This window comes from Ictalurus punctatus, chromosome 23 (assembly GCF_001660625.3).
Source record: "Ictalurus punctatus breed USDA103 chromosome 23, Coco_2.0, whole genome shotgun sequence".
In the NCBI taxonomy this organism is placed as follows: domain Eukaryota; kingdom Metazoa; phylum Chordata; class Actinopteri; order Siluriformes; family Ictaluridae; genus Ictalurus; species Ictalurus punctatus.
The window spans coordinates 19,770,611-19,785,868 of record NC_030438.2 but is presented as its reverse complement, the minus strand read 5'-3'; the positions used below and the strand labels follow the sequence as shown (position 1 = coordinate 19,785,868).

At 39.7% G+C, this 15,258-nt stretch overlaps 2 protein-coding genes across 4 annotated transcripts in view; both read left to right on the top strand.

Moving 5' to 3' along the window:
* Positions 1 to 14,570, top strand: part of LOC108256266 (uncharacterized) — a 20,219-nt gene extending 5,649 nt beyond the window's left edge. Inside the window, exons 2-8 of one of the 3 annotated variants that reach the window (XM_053674794.1) lie at positions 6 to 386; positions 1,181 to 1,435; positions 9,857 to 9,950; positions 10,202 to 10,256; positions 11,059 to 11,162; positions 11,900 to 12,013; positions 12,328 to 14,570. In XM_053674794.1, coding sequence (XP_053530769.1) covers positions 6 to 386; positions 1,181 to 1,435; positions 9,857 to 9,950; positions 10,202 to 10,256; positions 11,059 to 11,162; positions 11,900 to 12,013; positions 12,328 to 12,394 — 1,070 coding nt within the window. In that variant the 3' untranslated portion in view covers positions 12,395 to 14,570. Of the gene's footprint in view, positions 1 to 5; positions 387 to 1,180; positions 1,436 to 1,564; positions 1,674 to 1,848; positions 2,456 to 9,856; positions 9,951 to 10,201; positions 10,257 to 11,058; positions 11,163 to 11,899; positions 12,014 to 12,327 lie in introns of those variants that run through there. The other 2 variants (XM_053674796.1, XM_053674795.1) reach the window with 2 other exon arrangements.
* On the top strand, positions 4,803 to 9,801 carry LOC128628990 (uncharacterized). The gene is made up of 3 exons (XM_053674797.1): positions 4,803 to 5,490; positions 8,857 to 9,228; positions 9,482 to 9,801. Exons 1-3 carry the CDS (start codon positions 5,448 to 5,450, stop codon positions 9,763 to 9,765), a joined length of 699 nt encoding a protein of 232 aa, XP_053530772.1. The 5' UTR covers positions 4,803 to 5,447; the 3' UTR covers positions 9,766 to 9,801.
* Positions 14,571 to 15,258: the final 688 nt, after the last annotated feature.

Here is a 15,258-nt window from a genome sequence, read left to right as displayed (position 1 = left end):
CACAGGTGTTCTCACTCAGGACAGTGATTTGGGTGTGAAATATCCGGATAATCCGATCTGTGCTGTGAGAGGATTCAGTGTCTCCATTCCCTGTAGTTATTATTATTATTATTATCCAACATCAAAACCCAGTATTCAGGTGACACAAAAGCTTTGGTGCTCAATGAACTCAAACACAGACATATGTATGAACCCCCCGTATGTTTATAACAGCTCATCAATCACCACATCAGACTTTGAGTACGCTGGAGACGACAAATCAGACTGCACTTTGTTAATCCACAATGTACAGTTCAGTTATTCTGGAGAGTACAGATTCAGATTTATAACTGATAATCCCAGTGACAGATACACAGGTGTATCTGGAGTGATTCTACAAGTTGCAGGTGAATTTTAATGATTAAAATAAAAATAAAAATGATTCCTTATCTTCATAATTTACTCACTTATAATAACAATGTAATAATTTTGCAGTCATTTTTCTCTTCATGAACCCTGACAGTAAATTTGAGTCCAGCTTTAATTTTGATCAAGAAATCTCATTTAGCTGATGTTTATTTTTCAATAATACATTTTTAACTGTGTGAGAAATCCTCATGTGTAACTGAAATCTAAACAAACGCTTCAACTTACACTCTCAGAAAAAAGGGTGTAAACTGTCCCTTTCCTGCCGAGCTAGTCTTATCTTTCCTACCTTTAACATGCGTTTCACCTGGAAATTAGAACATAGTGTCCCTTTAAAATGAAGCTATGTAAATGAACTTTTAATTCTCTGTTAGAATAAAGCTTAAACATGTATGCATTGGTTTGTAAGCTAGCTACAGAAGGTGAAAACTTCAGGGACAAGGAACTGTACAGTTTAGTGCCTTTTTTCCTGAGATTTAATTAGAATCAAACAGTAATAAGTTCAGTATTCTCCCAACACACAGTGTTAATGTCTTCATTTCTTAACTCCTAACACCTGAGAGTGACTCAGTTAATACACTCTTCTGTGTGTTTATTATCCCTGCTGCTGTCAGTCAATACAAACACACTGTACCGGACTGTATTACTGAATCATTTAATTATAAGTAGATTTCATAAAAACAGTTAATGGTTTAGGACTCGACTGTATTATAATGATTAACACCCTCTCAGTCCTGAGTGACCGACGTGGAGTCTTTCCTGCTCTCTGAAAAAGATTTAAAGGTGTCACTAATCAGGCTCAGTGGAATCGGAACCCTTAAACAAGGAGACTCGTTAAATCTGACGTGTGATGTGAACTGCACACAAAGTTCCTCACAGTTTGTGTGGTCTAAGAACAACGAGCGCTTAAATACATCAGGACGCGTTCTTCACTTTCCTGCTGTAACCGTGAGGGATTCTGGGAGTTACACCTGCACTTGGAAAACCAACAGGGCGTCAGGATCTGAAACGATCAGCCTTCTCGTCGAGGGTGGGTCCATCTGCTCATAACACTCCTGAAGTTTAAATATCACACTGTCTCGAATGATTACTGAAGGAAATAAAGTGACTTGTGTTCACATGAATATTCACATATTAAACACTTGTTGTTTTTTAAAAGGTGACAATCCTGAAAATCCTGACCATTGGTCAGTCTGGATGATTGTTGTGGTGACAGGTGGACTGATTATCATCATCTTAGCTATCGCAGCTGTGATTTACCACAGGAGGTAAAACTCTGCATGCTCTTCTAGATCTTTACTGTCTAAAAAGTTCACGATCTTTTGGTGAAACCAAAAAGGTCTCTATGAAAGCATACAATTTTGACGTGTCACGAGCGGCACTGACAAACTGTTAATTGAGTAATTAACAGCAATTAATGTGATTTTTGTGCCTCATAAACAGGTTTCTGTGTGAACGCAGGAGTGTCCACATTGAGCAGCAGAAGGAGGACGATTCTGACATCTATGCCAATGCCCAGCAGAAGGAGGACGATTCTGATATCTATGCCAATGCCCAGCAGAAGGAGGACGATTCTGACATCTATGCTAATGTTTAGTAGCAACGAGCTGATCACAGGTTCACACCGCATGCTTTAACGCTTCTGCTTGTGAATAAAGTCTATTTTTATTTTTCAGCTCATGGGGTGTGAAACAGCATATTCATTTCCTGTTTTATCAGCACATGGCAAGCTGTTTGAAATGTAGTACAGCTCCCAGGGGTGCAGTGTTTTCTGTCTATCAGTTAATTAAAGGTCAGAGGTTAGTTGTACAGCAGGAGTCTAGTGTGCCTTTTATTTCATTAAAGGGGTCATATGATGTCTTTTCATGTTTTCCTTCTCCTTTAGTGTGTAAAGTGTGTAAAGTGCATGTATCTGCAAAGGTGCAAAACTCATAGTCTCCCACGTTTATTCTCTCTGTAACGTTTATTCTCTCTAAGAGAGAGCACTGCTCCAGACCCGTCTAATACCCCTCGATTTCCACTACTCTTATAGTTTCCTCACTTCCCCGGGCTTCCAACCCTCCACGGTGCCCCGGCAACCCCGGGGCCCACTAGGGCGGCGACCCGCTCCGGGGACCGTGGCAGTTGGGGAGTTTGACTTGGGCGGTACACCTGCAAAGCGTAACGCAGGTGTCCTAAGGCGAGCTCGGGGAGGACAGGAACCTCCCGTAGAGCAGAAGGGCAAAAGCTCACTGATCTTGATTTTCAGTATGAATACAGGCCGTGACACCGGGGCTTCACGATCCTTCTGGCTTTTGGGGTTTAAGCAGGAGGAGTCAGAAAAGTTACCACAGGGATAACTGGCTCGTGGCGGCCAGGCGTTCATAGCGACGCCGCTTTTCGATCCTTCGATGTCGGCTCTTCCTATCATTGTGAAGCAGACTTCAAGCGTTGGAGTGTTCACCCGGTAACAGGGAACGTGAGCTGGGATTAGATCGTCGTGAGACAGACTAGTTTTACCCTACTGATGATGTAGGGCAACAGTAATCCTGCTCAGCACGAGAGGAACCACAGGTTCAGACATTTGGTGCGTGTGCTTGGCTGAGGAGTCACTGGTGTGAAGATACCATCTGTGGGATTATGACTGAATGCCTCTAAGTCAGAATCCCACCTAAACGTAGCGATACCGCAGTGTGCAGATCTTCGGTTGGTTTGGAGTAGGCCGGACGAACGCCGCACACTCTCTGATTGCGCACCGCAAGTTTGTGTCGAACCTGGTGCTAAATCACCCGTAAACATCCGGATATAAGTTCAGCAAGCGTCTATGTCTCTATTTGAAATATTAGCACAATCCCGCCCAAAGGCAGGCGTGAAGAAAGAAGGCGGAGCTTCACTGAATTGTTTTGGCGGCATGTCGTGGAGACGCGGTGTGTTTCGATGCGAAAGCAAAACCCCTTTGTTTGGCCTTTCAGAAAACAGATGAAATTAGGAATCAGTGGTTAACATTTATTTATAACGCTGTTCCTGAGCAGTACGACCCAAAAGTTTGCTTGTGCACAGCGCATTATACAGAGCCCAGCTTCCTGATCCTGAGAGAGAACAACGCAGGCTGTACGCGAAGGCTATTCCTGAAACATGGGGCGATTCCCACTTTGCTCGGACAATATTGCACTTCTGAATCAGAATCTACAAATATGTTTTATTACTTTATGAAGTATCCGCTATTGACTGTTCAAATGCAGAGTTTTGTGTTTTGATATTCAGCTGTGGGAATTTTTAAGGGGGAGGTGTTACATTTCCGACTGCTTCTGTGTGCTTTGTCTTTGTGAGATCTTTTTCTGTGTTGCACTTACAGTGGCTCTGTTAATTATGTGAATGGAAATGATGGGTTCTAAATGTTAAAGGACTAACAAAAACCAAATGTAAACTCAAATAAAAAGAATATATATATATATAGTATATTTACTATTGTGATTTGTTTCTTATTAATCATGTTATTTTCTCAACAAAACTGAAACTCAGCGTCATTAGAAATCATTCATCAGCTCGAAATCAAATGTCCACTAATATTAAACAGTATAAAGTGTATAATCAGTAACTGAGCGTACACACGGCTACATCAATCAGAAAACAGTTCAAACTCTGAACAATAATAGTGTGTAAGAGTGAGAGGATGTTTCATACCGGACAGCGTGAGCAGAATCACAGACAAGTGCAGCGTCTTCATCTCTTCTTCAGGAAGAACCTCACTCTCAGTGTTGGGTGTGTTTATATACTGAGTTTATATGTGTATATATATATATATATATCTGGAGATGAGTTCACTGACTCGGTTATGATGTGTGAGAACTAAAAGCAGTTCCTGGAAAAAAAAAGAACGCACCCAGTCTGACAACACCACATGAGTGTCAAACCATTAACACAGGAAGATGACCAGAGGCATCATGCAACATTTTGTTCCTCAAACACACACACACACACACACACACACACACACACACACGTGCATGCACATACACATGCACGATGCACATACACACACACACACACGCACGCGCACACATACGCACTATGCACACACACACACACACACGCATGCACATACACACACACAGACGCACGCATGCACACACACACACACACACACACACACACACACAAGCATAGAGGCTTTTGTCCAAACCTTATATATGAGTGAGTTTGATACACCTGCTCAAAGCACACACTGTTCTCTATTATTTAAGAATACTAATACTAATAATGCTTGAGTGAGTAATAACAGCAGAATAATACAACTATTTTCATATATTTATTTATATCCCAGGGTGACCTCAGGTCAACTGTGTGTGTGTGTCTCTCTCTCCCCTGTGATCCCGGCATCATGTAAAGTTGGGTAGAAGAGGAATAAAGGTCTTTTCCTGGTTTGAACTCACGTCCTCAGCTCCAGTGAAGGGAAACGTTGATGCTTCAGATATAAAACCATTCTGACGTTCAGGTGTCACGTACATTTGGCCTTATAGTGTATTCCTGAATATAAATCGAGTTTTTACTTAAAATTCAATTCTTTCCTCAAACAAATAGTTTTTCCCGTAGTATTTAGAGAAGCGGTGAGGAGCTCGGTTTATTTATCTAAAGCCCCCTGGGTGAAGATCCTCATGAAGTTGTGTGAGGAGATGTCGAGAGCGTGCAAAGCTTCTTCTGGATGCTGTTAAGAATTGAAACTATAAAATGGTTTGGATTTGTTTAACGCTGTTTGTGGTCACTGAGTAAATCTGTAGGTGTCATTTCTTTAAGCCGGTGTATTCGAACTGAATGTTAATATGGGGTAAATATATTACTGGTTAAAGTTTGGACACGTGCGTCTGTGAATGTGTGCGGGGACGAAATGTCGCATGAGGCTTCTGCCCTTCTTCCTGTTAAAATAGTCTGACGCTCTTTTACGTGGTCTAGCGATACAGGCTGCGTCCTTTTTTGCAGGAACATCTTTTAGTTCTCACGTCAAGAGCTCAGCTCAGTATATAAACACACGCAACACTGAGAGTGAGGTTCTTCCTGAAGAAGAGATGAAGACGCTGCACTTGTCTGTGATTCTGCTCACGCTGTCCGGTATGAAACATCCTCTCACTCTTACACACTATTATTGTTCAGAGTTTTAACTGTTTTCTGATTGATGTAGCCGTGTGTACGCTCAGTTACTGATTATACACTTACACACACACACATAACTACAACACAAAATTAGAGAACACAAAGAAAACACTTTAGGCCATAATTCTTTTAAAAATACTTTTTGATGGCAGCAAAGTCGTGTATTAAGTGAAAACAGTCATTTAAAAAGAGTGCAGAGAGACACGTGATTAAGATAAGGGCCGTTCCACCGAACGGGTGCCATCATTTTTGATCTTTTTTCAACACTGAATCTCATAGCACACATATTTACTTATTCAGAATGTGCACTGGTCCATCTCAGGTAACTTTATTCCATTATTTCTAAGTGGAAGAGGGACGCATTTTTCTCAGTCCTGTAACCAAACTCGTGTCATTTAAAAACGTGTTTAAAAGCTTCAACTGATTCCTGTGTTTTCCCTCAAGAAAGAGTTTCTCTGAAAGAAAAATCACTCAAATTCACTACATATGCACACAAGTTGTATTTTTCTACAATATGCAAAGCTATATTTTTCTTTTTAAAGGAGACCCAAACTTCAAGTTGATCAGTTTTTAATCGTGTGATTTATTAAATAATTGGATAAATAATGGACCAAAAAAATAGTTTTTTAACTTAAAAAAAAAACAAAAACACCACATTTTAGAAACAGGAATGAACATTGGGTAAAGAACGCGTGTCCGTATGTGTGTGAGTGTACATGCGTGTGTGTTTGTGTGTGAGAGAGTGCATGCATGGGAGTGTGTATGTGAGTGTGTATGTGTGGGAGCGTGTGTGTGTGGGAGTGTGTGTGGGAGTGTGTGTGTGTGTGAGTGTGTATGTGTGGGAGCGTGTATGTGTGGGAGTGTGTATGTGTGTGAGAGTGTGTGTGCGTGTGAGAGTGTGTGTGTGTGAGAGTGTGTGTGTGTGTGAGTGTGAGTGTGTGTGAGTGTGTATGTGTGTGAGTGTGTGTGTGAGTGTGTATGTGTGGGAGTGTGTGTGGGAGTGTGTATGTGTGGGAGCGTGTGTGAGTGTGTATGTGTGTGAGTGTGTATGTGTGTGAGTGTGTATGTGTGTGAGTGTGTATGTGTGTGTGTGTGTGAGTGTGTGTGTGTGTCAGTGTGTATGTGTGTGAGAGTGTGTGTGTGAGAGTGTGTATGTGGGAGCGTGTGTGTGAGTGTGTATGTGTGGGAGCGTGTGTGTGAGTGTGTATGCGTGGGAGTGTGTGTGTGGGAGCGTGTGTGTGAGTGTGTATGTGTGAGTGTGTATGCGTGGGAGTGTGTGTGTGAGTGTGTATGTGTGTGAGTGTGTATGTGTGTGAGTGTGTATGTGTGGGAGCGTGTGTGTGAGTGTGTATGTGTGTGAGTGTATGTGTGGGAGCGTGTGTGTGTGAGTGTGTATGTGTGGGAGCGTGTGTGTGTGAGTGTGTATGCGTGGGAGCGTGTGTGTGTGAGTGTGTATGCGTGGGAGCGTGTGTGTGAGTGTGTATGTGTGAGTGTGTATGCGTGGGAGCGTGTGTGTGAGTGTGTATGTGTGAGTGTGCATGCTTGTGTACCTGTGTGTGGGTGTGTGTGAGATGTCGGTGCTGAAGGGATGTGCTGTGTGTTTGTAGTTCTTCACAGCAAAGGAGGTGGAAAGAGGAAGAGGAGATGGGGAGGGAGAGAAAGAGGGAGAGAGAGAGAGAGAGAGAGAGAGAGAGAGAGAGAGATTGGAGAGAGAGATTGAGAGAGAGAGAGAGAGAGAGAGTGAGAGAGAGAGAGAGAGAAAGAGAGATTGAGAGAGAGATTGGAGAGAGAGAGAGAGAGATTGAGAGAGAGTGAGAGAGAGAGAGAGAGAGAGAGAGAGTGAGAGAGAGATTGGAGAGAGAGAGTGAGAGAGAGAGAGAGAGAGAGAGAGAGAGATTGGAGAGAGAGAGGGAGGTGGGTGTATCTCACTCCTTCCCCTGCAGCATGCCATGGGTGGCTGTTTCTGGCTCCTGCTCTGAGCACATACGAGCGATTTACCAAAAATGACATTTTTAAAATAAACAAATAACATCTAAGAAGCGATTTAGGTAACAGGACTGTACGCTGAGATTGACCTTCTCAGCCACAGTTACAATATCATCAAATATACAGAAAAGAAAGTGAGAGGACTTACTTTTGGCCTTCAGAAGATCCAGATGATAAACGTCCAGGTGAACATGTGACGTGTGAAATGTTCCAGATGTTTCAGAGGGAGGAATGTGTTAGGGTAACAGGACTGAGTGAAAACCTGGAGACACGACTTAAACGTGTAGTTTAACAAAAATATTATGGATTTTGAATAAAAATGTTTTATTTAAACCATAGATGAGATATGGAGTCACACAGGAATGCAAAAAAAAAAAAAGATTTCTGAAGGACTTTCATCACTGTGTTTAAAGGTAAAGTGTAGTGTTCGAGGGCGGGGACAGGTAGAAAATGCTATTTTTCAGTGTTCTAGGTGGTTTTTATTAATGTTGTAAATGTTTTACATATTTAAATATTTAAATATTTTAGATTTGCAGGACACTCTGCTTAATAATAAAATGTCTTTTTCAGTTCATGTTCATGCATATTTATACACATCATATCCTGGGGACGGAAATGGCACCCAGTCGTGGAATGGCTCAAAAGATCTGTGGAGAATTTTGAAAAAGTCTTAATGGACGAATTCGAATCCACCAAAAACTGTTGTGTAATGTATTCTGTTAAAGAAAAAACAAACAGTCATTTATGGGAAATATTTAGAACACATTATATACAGTATCGTCATACACAGCTGTCAGAGTAGTGCTGAAAAGCTGAACTACACTTCCCATGAGCCCCAGCAGGTCACATGACACTCACCACTCACTCCTGTTTCCTGTTTCACCCTGTACTCACCGCTTTAGTTATTTTTTCACCTGCATTATAAAAGTCTGGACTGGCATACGGTGCCTCTGAGAAGTCTTGACACCAGCATTCAGGATAATTTAACAAGATTAACTAATCGTTATAAATGAGTCGTAGTGTCTTTCGTCATTTAAACATTCGTCTGATCATTTGTATAAAGTAATAAAATGTTTTATATCTGTAAAGATAAAAATTATATTGTGTGTGTATATATACTGTATACAGATACACAAACGTACAGAATAACTGTATATTTGATTTATTTATACCTATAAATGAATAAATGTATAAGTTATGCATAAATACAGATATAAAGGTGTATTGTGTACAGTGCAGTAATAAGAAACATCAGATGAACTCACAAAGTTGAAAACACACAACATGTAAAACACTACATCAGTATAACTATCAATCTCCATTTATTTCTCTACACAGGTGTTCTCACTCAGGACAGTGATTGGGGTGTGAAATATCCAGTTAATCTGATCTGTGCTGTGAGAGGATTCAGTGTCTCCATTCCCTGTAGTTATTATTATCCAACATCAAATCCCAATATTCAGGTGACACAAAAGCTTTGGTGCTCAATGAACTCAAACACAGGATGGTGTACAGACCCCCCGTATGTTTATAACAGCGCATCAATCACCACATCAGACTTTGAGTACGCTGGAGACAACAAATCAGACTGCACTTTGTTAATCCACAATGTACAGTTCAGTTATTCTGGAGAGTACAGATTCAGATTTATAACTAATGTGCCCAGTGGAAGATTCACAGGTAAACCTGGACCGACTCTACAAGTTGCAGGTAATTTTTAATCATTAATATAAAAATCGAAAATTATTCATAATTATTTATAATTCTCATTATTTAACTTCCTCAGCTAAATAAATACATTAAATAATCTTTCTCTATATGAACTGTGAAAGTAAATTCAAGTCAAGTTTAATTTTATCATAAAATCTCATTTAGTTGATGTTTATTATTCAATAACCAGATTTCTATCTGTGTGAGAAATCCTGAGTGACTGACGTGGAGTCTTTCCTGCTCTCTGAAAAAGATTTAAAGGTGTCACTAATCAGGCTCAGTGGAAACGGAACCCTTAAACAAGGAGACTCGTTAAATCTGACGTGTGATGTGAACTGCACACAAAGTTCCTCACAGTTTGTGTGGTCTAAGAACAACGAGCGCTTAAATACATCAGGACCCGTTCTTCACTTTCCTGCTGTAACCGTGAGGGATTCTGGGAATTACACCTGCACTTGGAAAACCAACAGGGCGTCAGGATCTGAAACGATCAGTCTTCTCGTCGAGGGTGGGTCCATCTGCTCACATCACTCCTGAATGTCTCGAATGATTACTGAAGGAAATAAAGTGACTTGTGTTCAGTTAAATATTCACATGTTAAATAATGTTTTCTTTCCAACACATATAGATCCTGGTCACTGGTCAGTCTGGATCATTGTTTTAGTGACAGCTGGAGTGATTTTCATGGTCTTAGCTGTCCCAGCTGTGATTTACATCAGGAGGTAAAACTCTGCATATTTCCACACATTATAATCTACACACAATCACATCCTGTGTTGGACTTTAATCGAGTCTCAGGATATAGTTTCAGTTGTAGATTTTTCGCTCTACTTGATAACAGGTGAAGTCGAGTTTACTGCAATATTTAACGTGTACAGTATTGTTCCTTACTCTAGTGAAATGAGGTGTATGAGATCACAGTGTGTATTCCAGGGCGTGTCCATGTGCACTGTGTGTTTTCTGCTTCTATTAGGAGGAAATGTAAGGCTCCGGAAGACAACGGGGGGGAAAGTGGAGAGAAAACACAGGTACGACCTTTTCAAAGAAATGTGTTTTAAAGTCTATTTTTAAAAAGCACAGTACATACTTCGTGTTAAAACTTTATATATATACACACACACACTTTAAAACATACGCAATGTAGTATTTTGACTGCAGTGACAACTTAAGTGTATTTAAATTGTAATTATGTTTAAATATACCTTTAATGCATTTAGTTGTGCCTTGAGCACTTTTTTCTGTTGTTGTACACAGTTAGATGTAAGAATATCATTTGTAGACACAATTGTTGTTACACTTAAAGTGCATTGTAAATACACTACTAAAACAATTTACTTTTTTCCATTAATGTTTTAAATAATACACTTTAATGTGATAAATTAAATGAACAGTTAGATGAGCTTTAATACAACACGTTATTTTATCATCAAGTTAATTATAGACAATTCAAGCCCTGGGCCGATGGGTCACCTGGCCTGTTTTTATACGAGAACTCTGCAGTAGTTTAAGTCTTAAGTCGGGTTTTGTTGGTGGTGAGGAGCAAGTTCTCCAAAACTTGCACTGTGGGAGAAAGTGTGAATACGTCTGATGTAGACTGTCACGAAGCAGCGCGTCACCTGATTCAGATGATCTTTACCTTACTTTCAACACCACGTGTAAAATGGCATCAACTGATGTTACACGAACTGGAGCTGAAATTCTGACAGGTCTGGGGGCGAGTTGATCATCTACTAAACATCAACAGACTTAAACTGTTAATGAAAGTGTTTCTGACTTGTTCACACATTGCTGCACATGAGCACTGCTGATGCGTGCGTGATGTTTTTACAGACAAAGCCACAGTTAAAACACGTTTCTCAAGATCCTGATGAAGAAAAGTGGAACAAAGAGGACGTGACTTACGCGTGTGTCCAAAACAAAGCTACAACCAAAAGGTAAAATATATATAGTGCAATATACAGTGGAGCTTGCTTTTAAAACACAGTTTAATATGTTGTAGAAGACTAATATTTAATTTAGAGTAGCGCCGGGCAATATGATGATATGAACTCGATTTCAGGTATAAACAGGTTTTAGAGCAACATCTGCTTCCATCCAGATTCCATCCATCTTTACTTCTGAAAGACTCCGCCTCTCCAAGATCCTCTTTTTATACCCAATCATCTTACTCACCTGTTCCCAATTAACCTCCAGCTGCTTCTTTTTACTAACACTTACTTTTCCAGCCTTCTCTTGCCCCGTCCCAACTTTTTTCAGACGTGTTGCGACCATCAAATTAGAATTTACCTTTTTTTTCCTTCTTAAAAACGGTACATTTCCTCCGTTTAAACATTTAATATGTTTTCTATGTTCTACTGTGAATAACATACGGCTTTATGAGATTTGCAGATCACTGCGTTCTGTTTTTATTTACGTTTTACACAGCGTCCCAACTTTTTTGGAACTGGGGTTGTATGTCACAACATTCTTTTCTTAAATATAACGGATCTTGTTAAATGAATGAAGCGACACACGTCGTGTTTCACAGAAATGTCTTTGAGAATGGCGATGTGATGTTTTTGTCATATCTCCCGGCTCTAATCGAGAGTAATATAGAATTGTAAAGACATACGCTGTGTTAGCTGTGTTTTCTCTCTCTCTCTCTCTCTCTCTCTCTCTCTCTCTCTCCAAGGTCAGAGGTCACAGCGCAGCTAAACCGAGTTCCTCGGCCTGATGAAGAAGTGTTAGATAAAGGAGACGTGGTTTATTCGTCTGTGTGCGTCAACCCCAACAAACCAGCCCAACAGTAAGAATGAAAATCATAAACGTATCCAGAAATGAATGAAAGCAGTGGCAGGTTAAACTGAGACTGAAGGAGAATTGTAAGAGCAGTGTGTATTATCAGTGTTCCTTCTCTAAAATTACAGCAGGATTCTTTAAATGAAATAAATAAGGAATAAAACACTCTGGTGAGCTGTTATACGTAACAGTTGCATCAGTAACATCATTGCATCATTTCCACACCAGCCGCTCTCATATCTTTAAACAGAAGTGTGAGTGAGAAGCCGCAGAGGTCAGAAACGGGTGTGTGTGTTATTTCAGGTGTGTGTGTTATTTCAGGTGTGTCCAGACTGAGCAGAAGGAGGAGGACGATTGTGTGATCTACAGCGTTGTGAAAAAGGCCTGATGACGCTTTCACACCTCATTCACCCTCAGAACAGATGAGTTTTATTTAGAGAGCATCATAACGCCTGGGATTTTTCCCGTGCATGCAACTCAGTAGGATTTAAGACTTGCTGATATCACAGGAAGTGCCCGTTTATTTACTGTAAACATCCTGTTTGAAGGACATTTTAAATGAATTTGTTTAACACATTCTTATGATTTCTTTAGTGTAATTTATCTTGTTTTTGAGTAAACAGACTTTTACTTCTTAGGCCGCTTTAAGCTCTATTCACACTGGTTTACTTTTACACGTGTCGATGGATTTGATTTCTCTGGGGTTTTAGTCGCGTCTGAATCTGTCAGGTCAGATATTTTTACATACATTACATTTATTCACTTAGCGGACGCTTTTATCCAAAGCGACTTACAAATGAGAAAGATAGAAGCAAAGCGAAATCAAGCAGAGAACAATACAAGAAGTGCTACCATACGAGATCTATTAATCGAATTCCAGAAGAAGCAAAGTGCAGAGTAGAGGTGTAAGTGCTTTTTTTATTTTATTTTATTATTATTATTATTATTATTATTATGAGTTGGTTAGGTGTTGACGGAAGAGGTGGGTCTTTAGCTGTTTTTTGAAGGTGGTGAGAGATTCTGTGGTCCGGATTGAGATTTGAAGTGCATTCCACCACTGAGGAACAGTTAGTGTGAAGGTTCTGGAAAGGGACCTTGCGCCACGCTGAGTTGTTGCATGTACATACTGTACATGCAAATGAACGTGTCTGGAAAGAGGACACTGTAATTTAAAAGGTCCTGTAGAATACACAAGATATTGTTTATATCCACATATTTGTGCATCATAACGCCTGGGATTTTTCCCGTGCATGCAACTCAGTAGGATTTAAGACTTGCTGATATCACAGGAAGTACCCGTTTATTTACTGTAAACATCCTGTTTGGAAGGACATTTTAAATGAATTTGTTTAACACATTCTTATGATTTCTTTAGTGTAATTTATCTTGTTTTTGAGTAAACAGACTTTTACTTCTTAGGCTGCTTTAAGCTCTATTCACACTGGTTTACTTTTACACGTGTCGATGGATTTGATTTCTCTGGGGTTTTAGTCGCGTCTGAATCTGTCAGGTCAGACATTTTTACATACTGTACATGCAAATGAACGTGTCTGGAAAGAGGACACTGTAATTTAAAAGGTCCTGTAGAATACACAAGATATTGTTTATATCCACATATTTGTGCTTTTTCTTCAGTTTAAAGTCACTCCAGGAAGCGTCCCATCTTTTCTACCGTCTCCTGATAAAACAGTTCCTGAGTTACTACGACAGTAGCACAGGTACAGCCTATACACATGTTCTAGTCATGTGACCATCATGTGACCTACTCATGCTCAAGCACAGCTTTTGTGGCCACACCCCCTCGCAACAAGTTCTTACTGTATAATAAAGGACGAAGCAATCAGTTTGCATTAAATATATAAGGTGTGTGTATTAGGCTACTTTTAGTGCAACAAGCGTGTGTACATCATGAAGACACGCCCATCTGTGTGATCCATACAGAGAGCCCTTCTCCTGTGTGATTTAGTTCAGAATCACTCCACACGTCCTCCGACAACATTACTTAAGTCGGGAAAACTAATCCCGTCTGAATACGGCTTTAGAAACAAGATTCTCTGATTCTGATGATGATTATTAGCATTTAATGCAGGAAATCTTTAATTATATAAAATCCCATCACACAAAAAAGTGTCTGGCAAATGAACGTAAATGTAAATGATTGTTTGCATCCTTATGTTAGTAGAGTACTTCATTTTATTTTATTCTAACAAAAACCTATTTTAATCATAATGGGGAAATGTTGTGGTTTGACTTTTTATGTACAAGGTAACATATGTGCTGCAACATATATGCTATATAGTTTCCTTCCTATATTTTTAAGCTGTTATTTATCTTTAGATTGTTTTACTTTATTAATTAACACAGTGACAGTGATGATAATGATCATGCACACTGCTATGTTCATGTATTTCCCTGATATGGTTTGAATAATGTAGATTAAATTGTTTTGGGGTTTTTAGCACCAGATTCTCAACTCTCTAGTTTGATTCTTTCAGAAAATAAATGTATAACGGTTGAGTGTAAAAGCAGAGTGTATGTTACAAATAAAATTGAATTGAATTGAATTGAATATGCATGTTCATAATATATTGAGGTTTCCTGCGAAGAACAACAGTGCACTGAAAGTCCAGAACCTGAGCAACTGTAATGATTATAGTTAATTACTAATTTTCTGTTTCTTATTACTGAAACTTACTTAAACATCACCATTAGAAATCAAAATCAAATGTCCACTAATATTAAACAGTATAAAGTGTATAATCAGTAACTGAGCGTACACACGGCTACATCAATCAGAAAACAGTTAAAACTCTGAACAATAATAGTGTGTAAGAGTGAGAGGATGTTTCATACCGGACAGCGTGAGCAGAATCACAGACAAGTGCAGCATCTTCATCTCTTCTTCAGGAAGAACCTCACTCAGTGTTGGGTGTGTTTATATACTGAGTTTACTGACTCGGTTATAGTGTGACACACATCTGTCAATCAAGATATCCAGCAAGTAAAAAATTATAAACAACTTTGTTTCTTTGTTTATACCAATACCGACTTAATCTTGGCCTCACATTACCAAGACGCAGCTCTCTGTCTCCCTCTGGTGGTGGGCCGGGGCTGTGGCCTGCCCACCTGTGGCCTTTACATAATGTCATTTTTAAAATTTGAAAAAAATTAATAAATAAGATACCCAACGATCGTTTCTCTAGAACTTTAACTCTGGTGTGTTTTCCCCTCGATGGACACCCCATCAAGTGT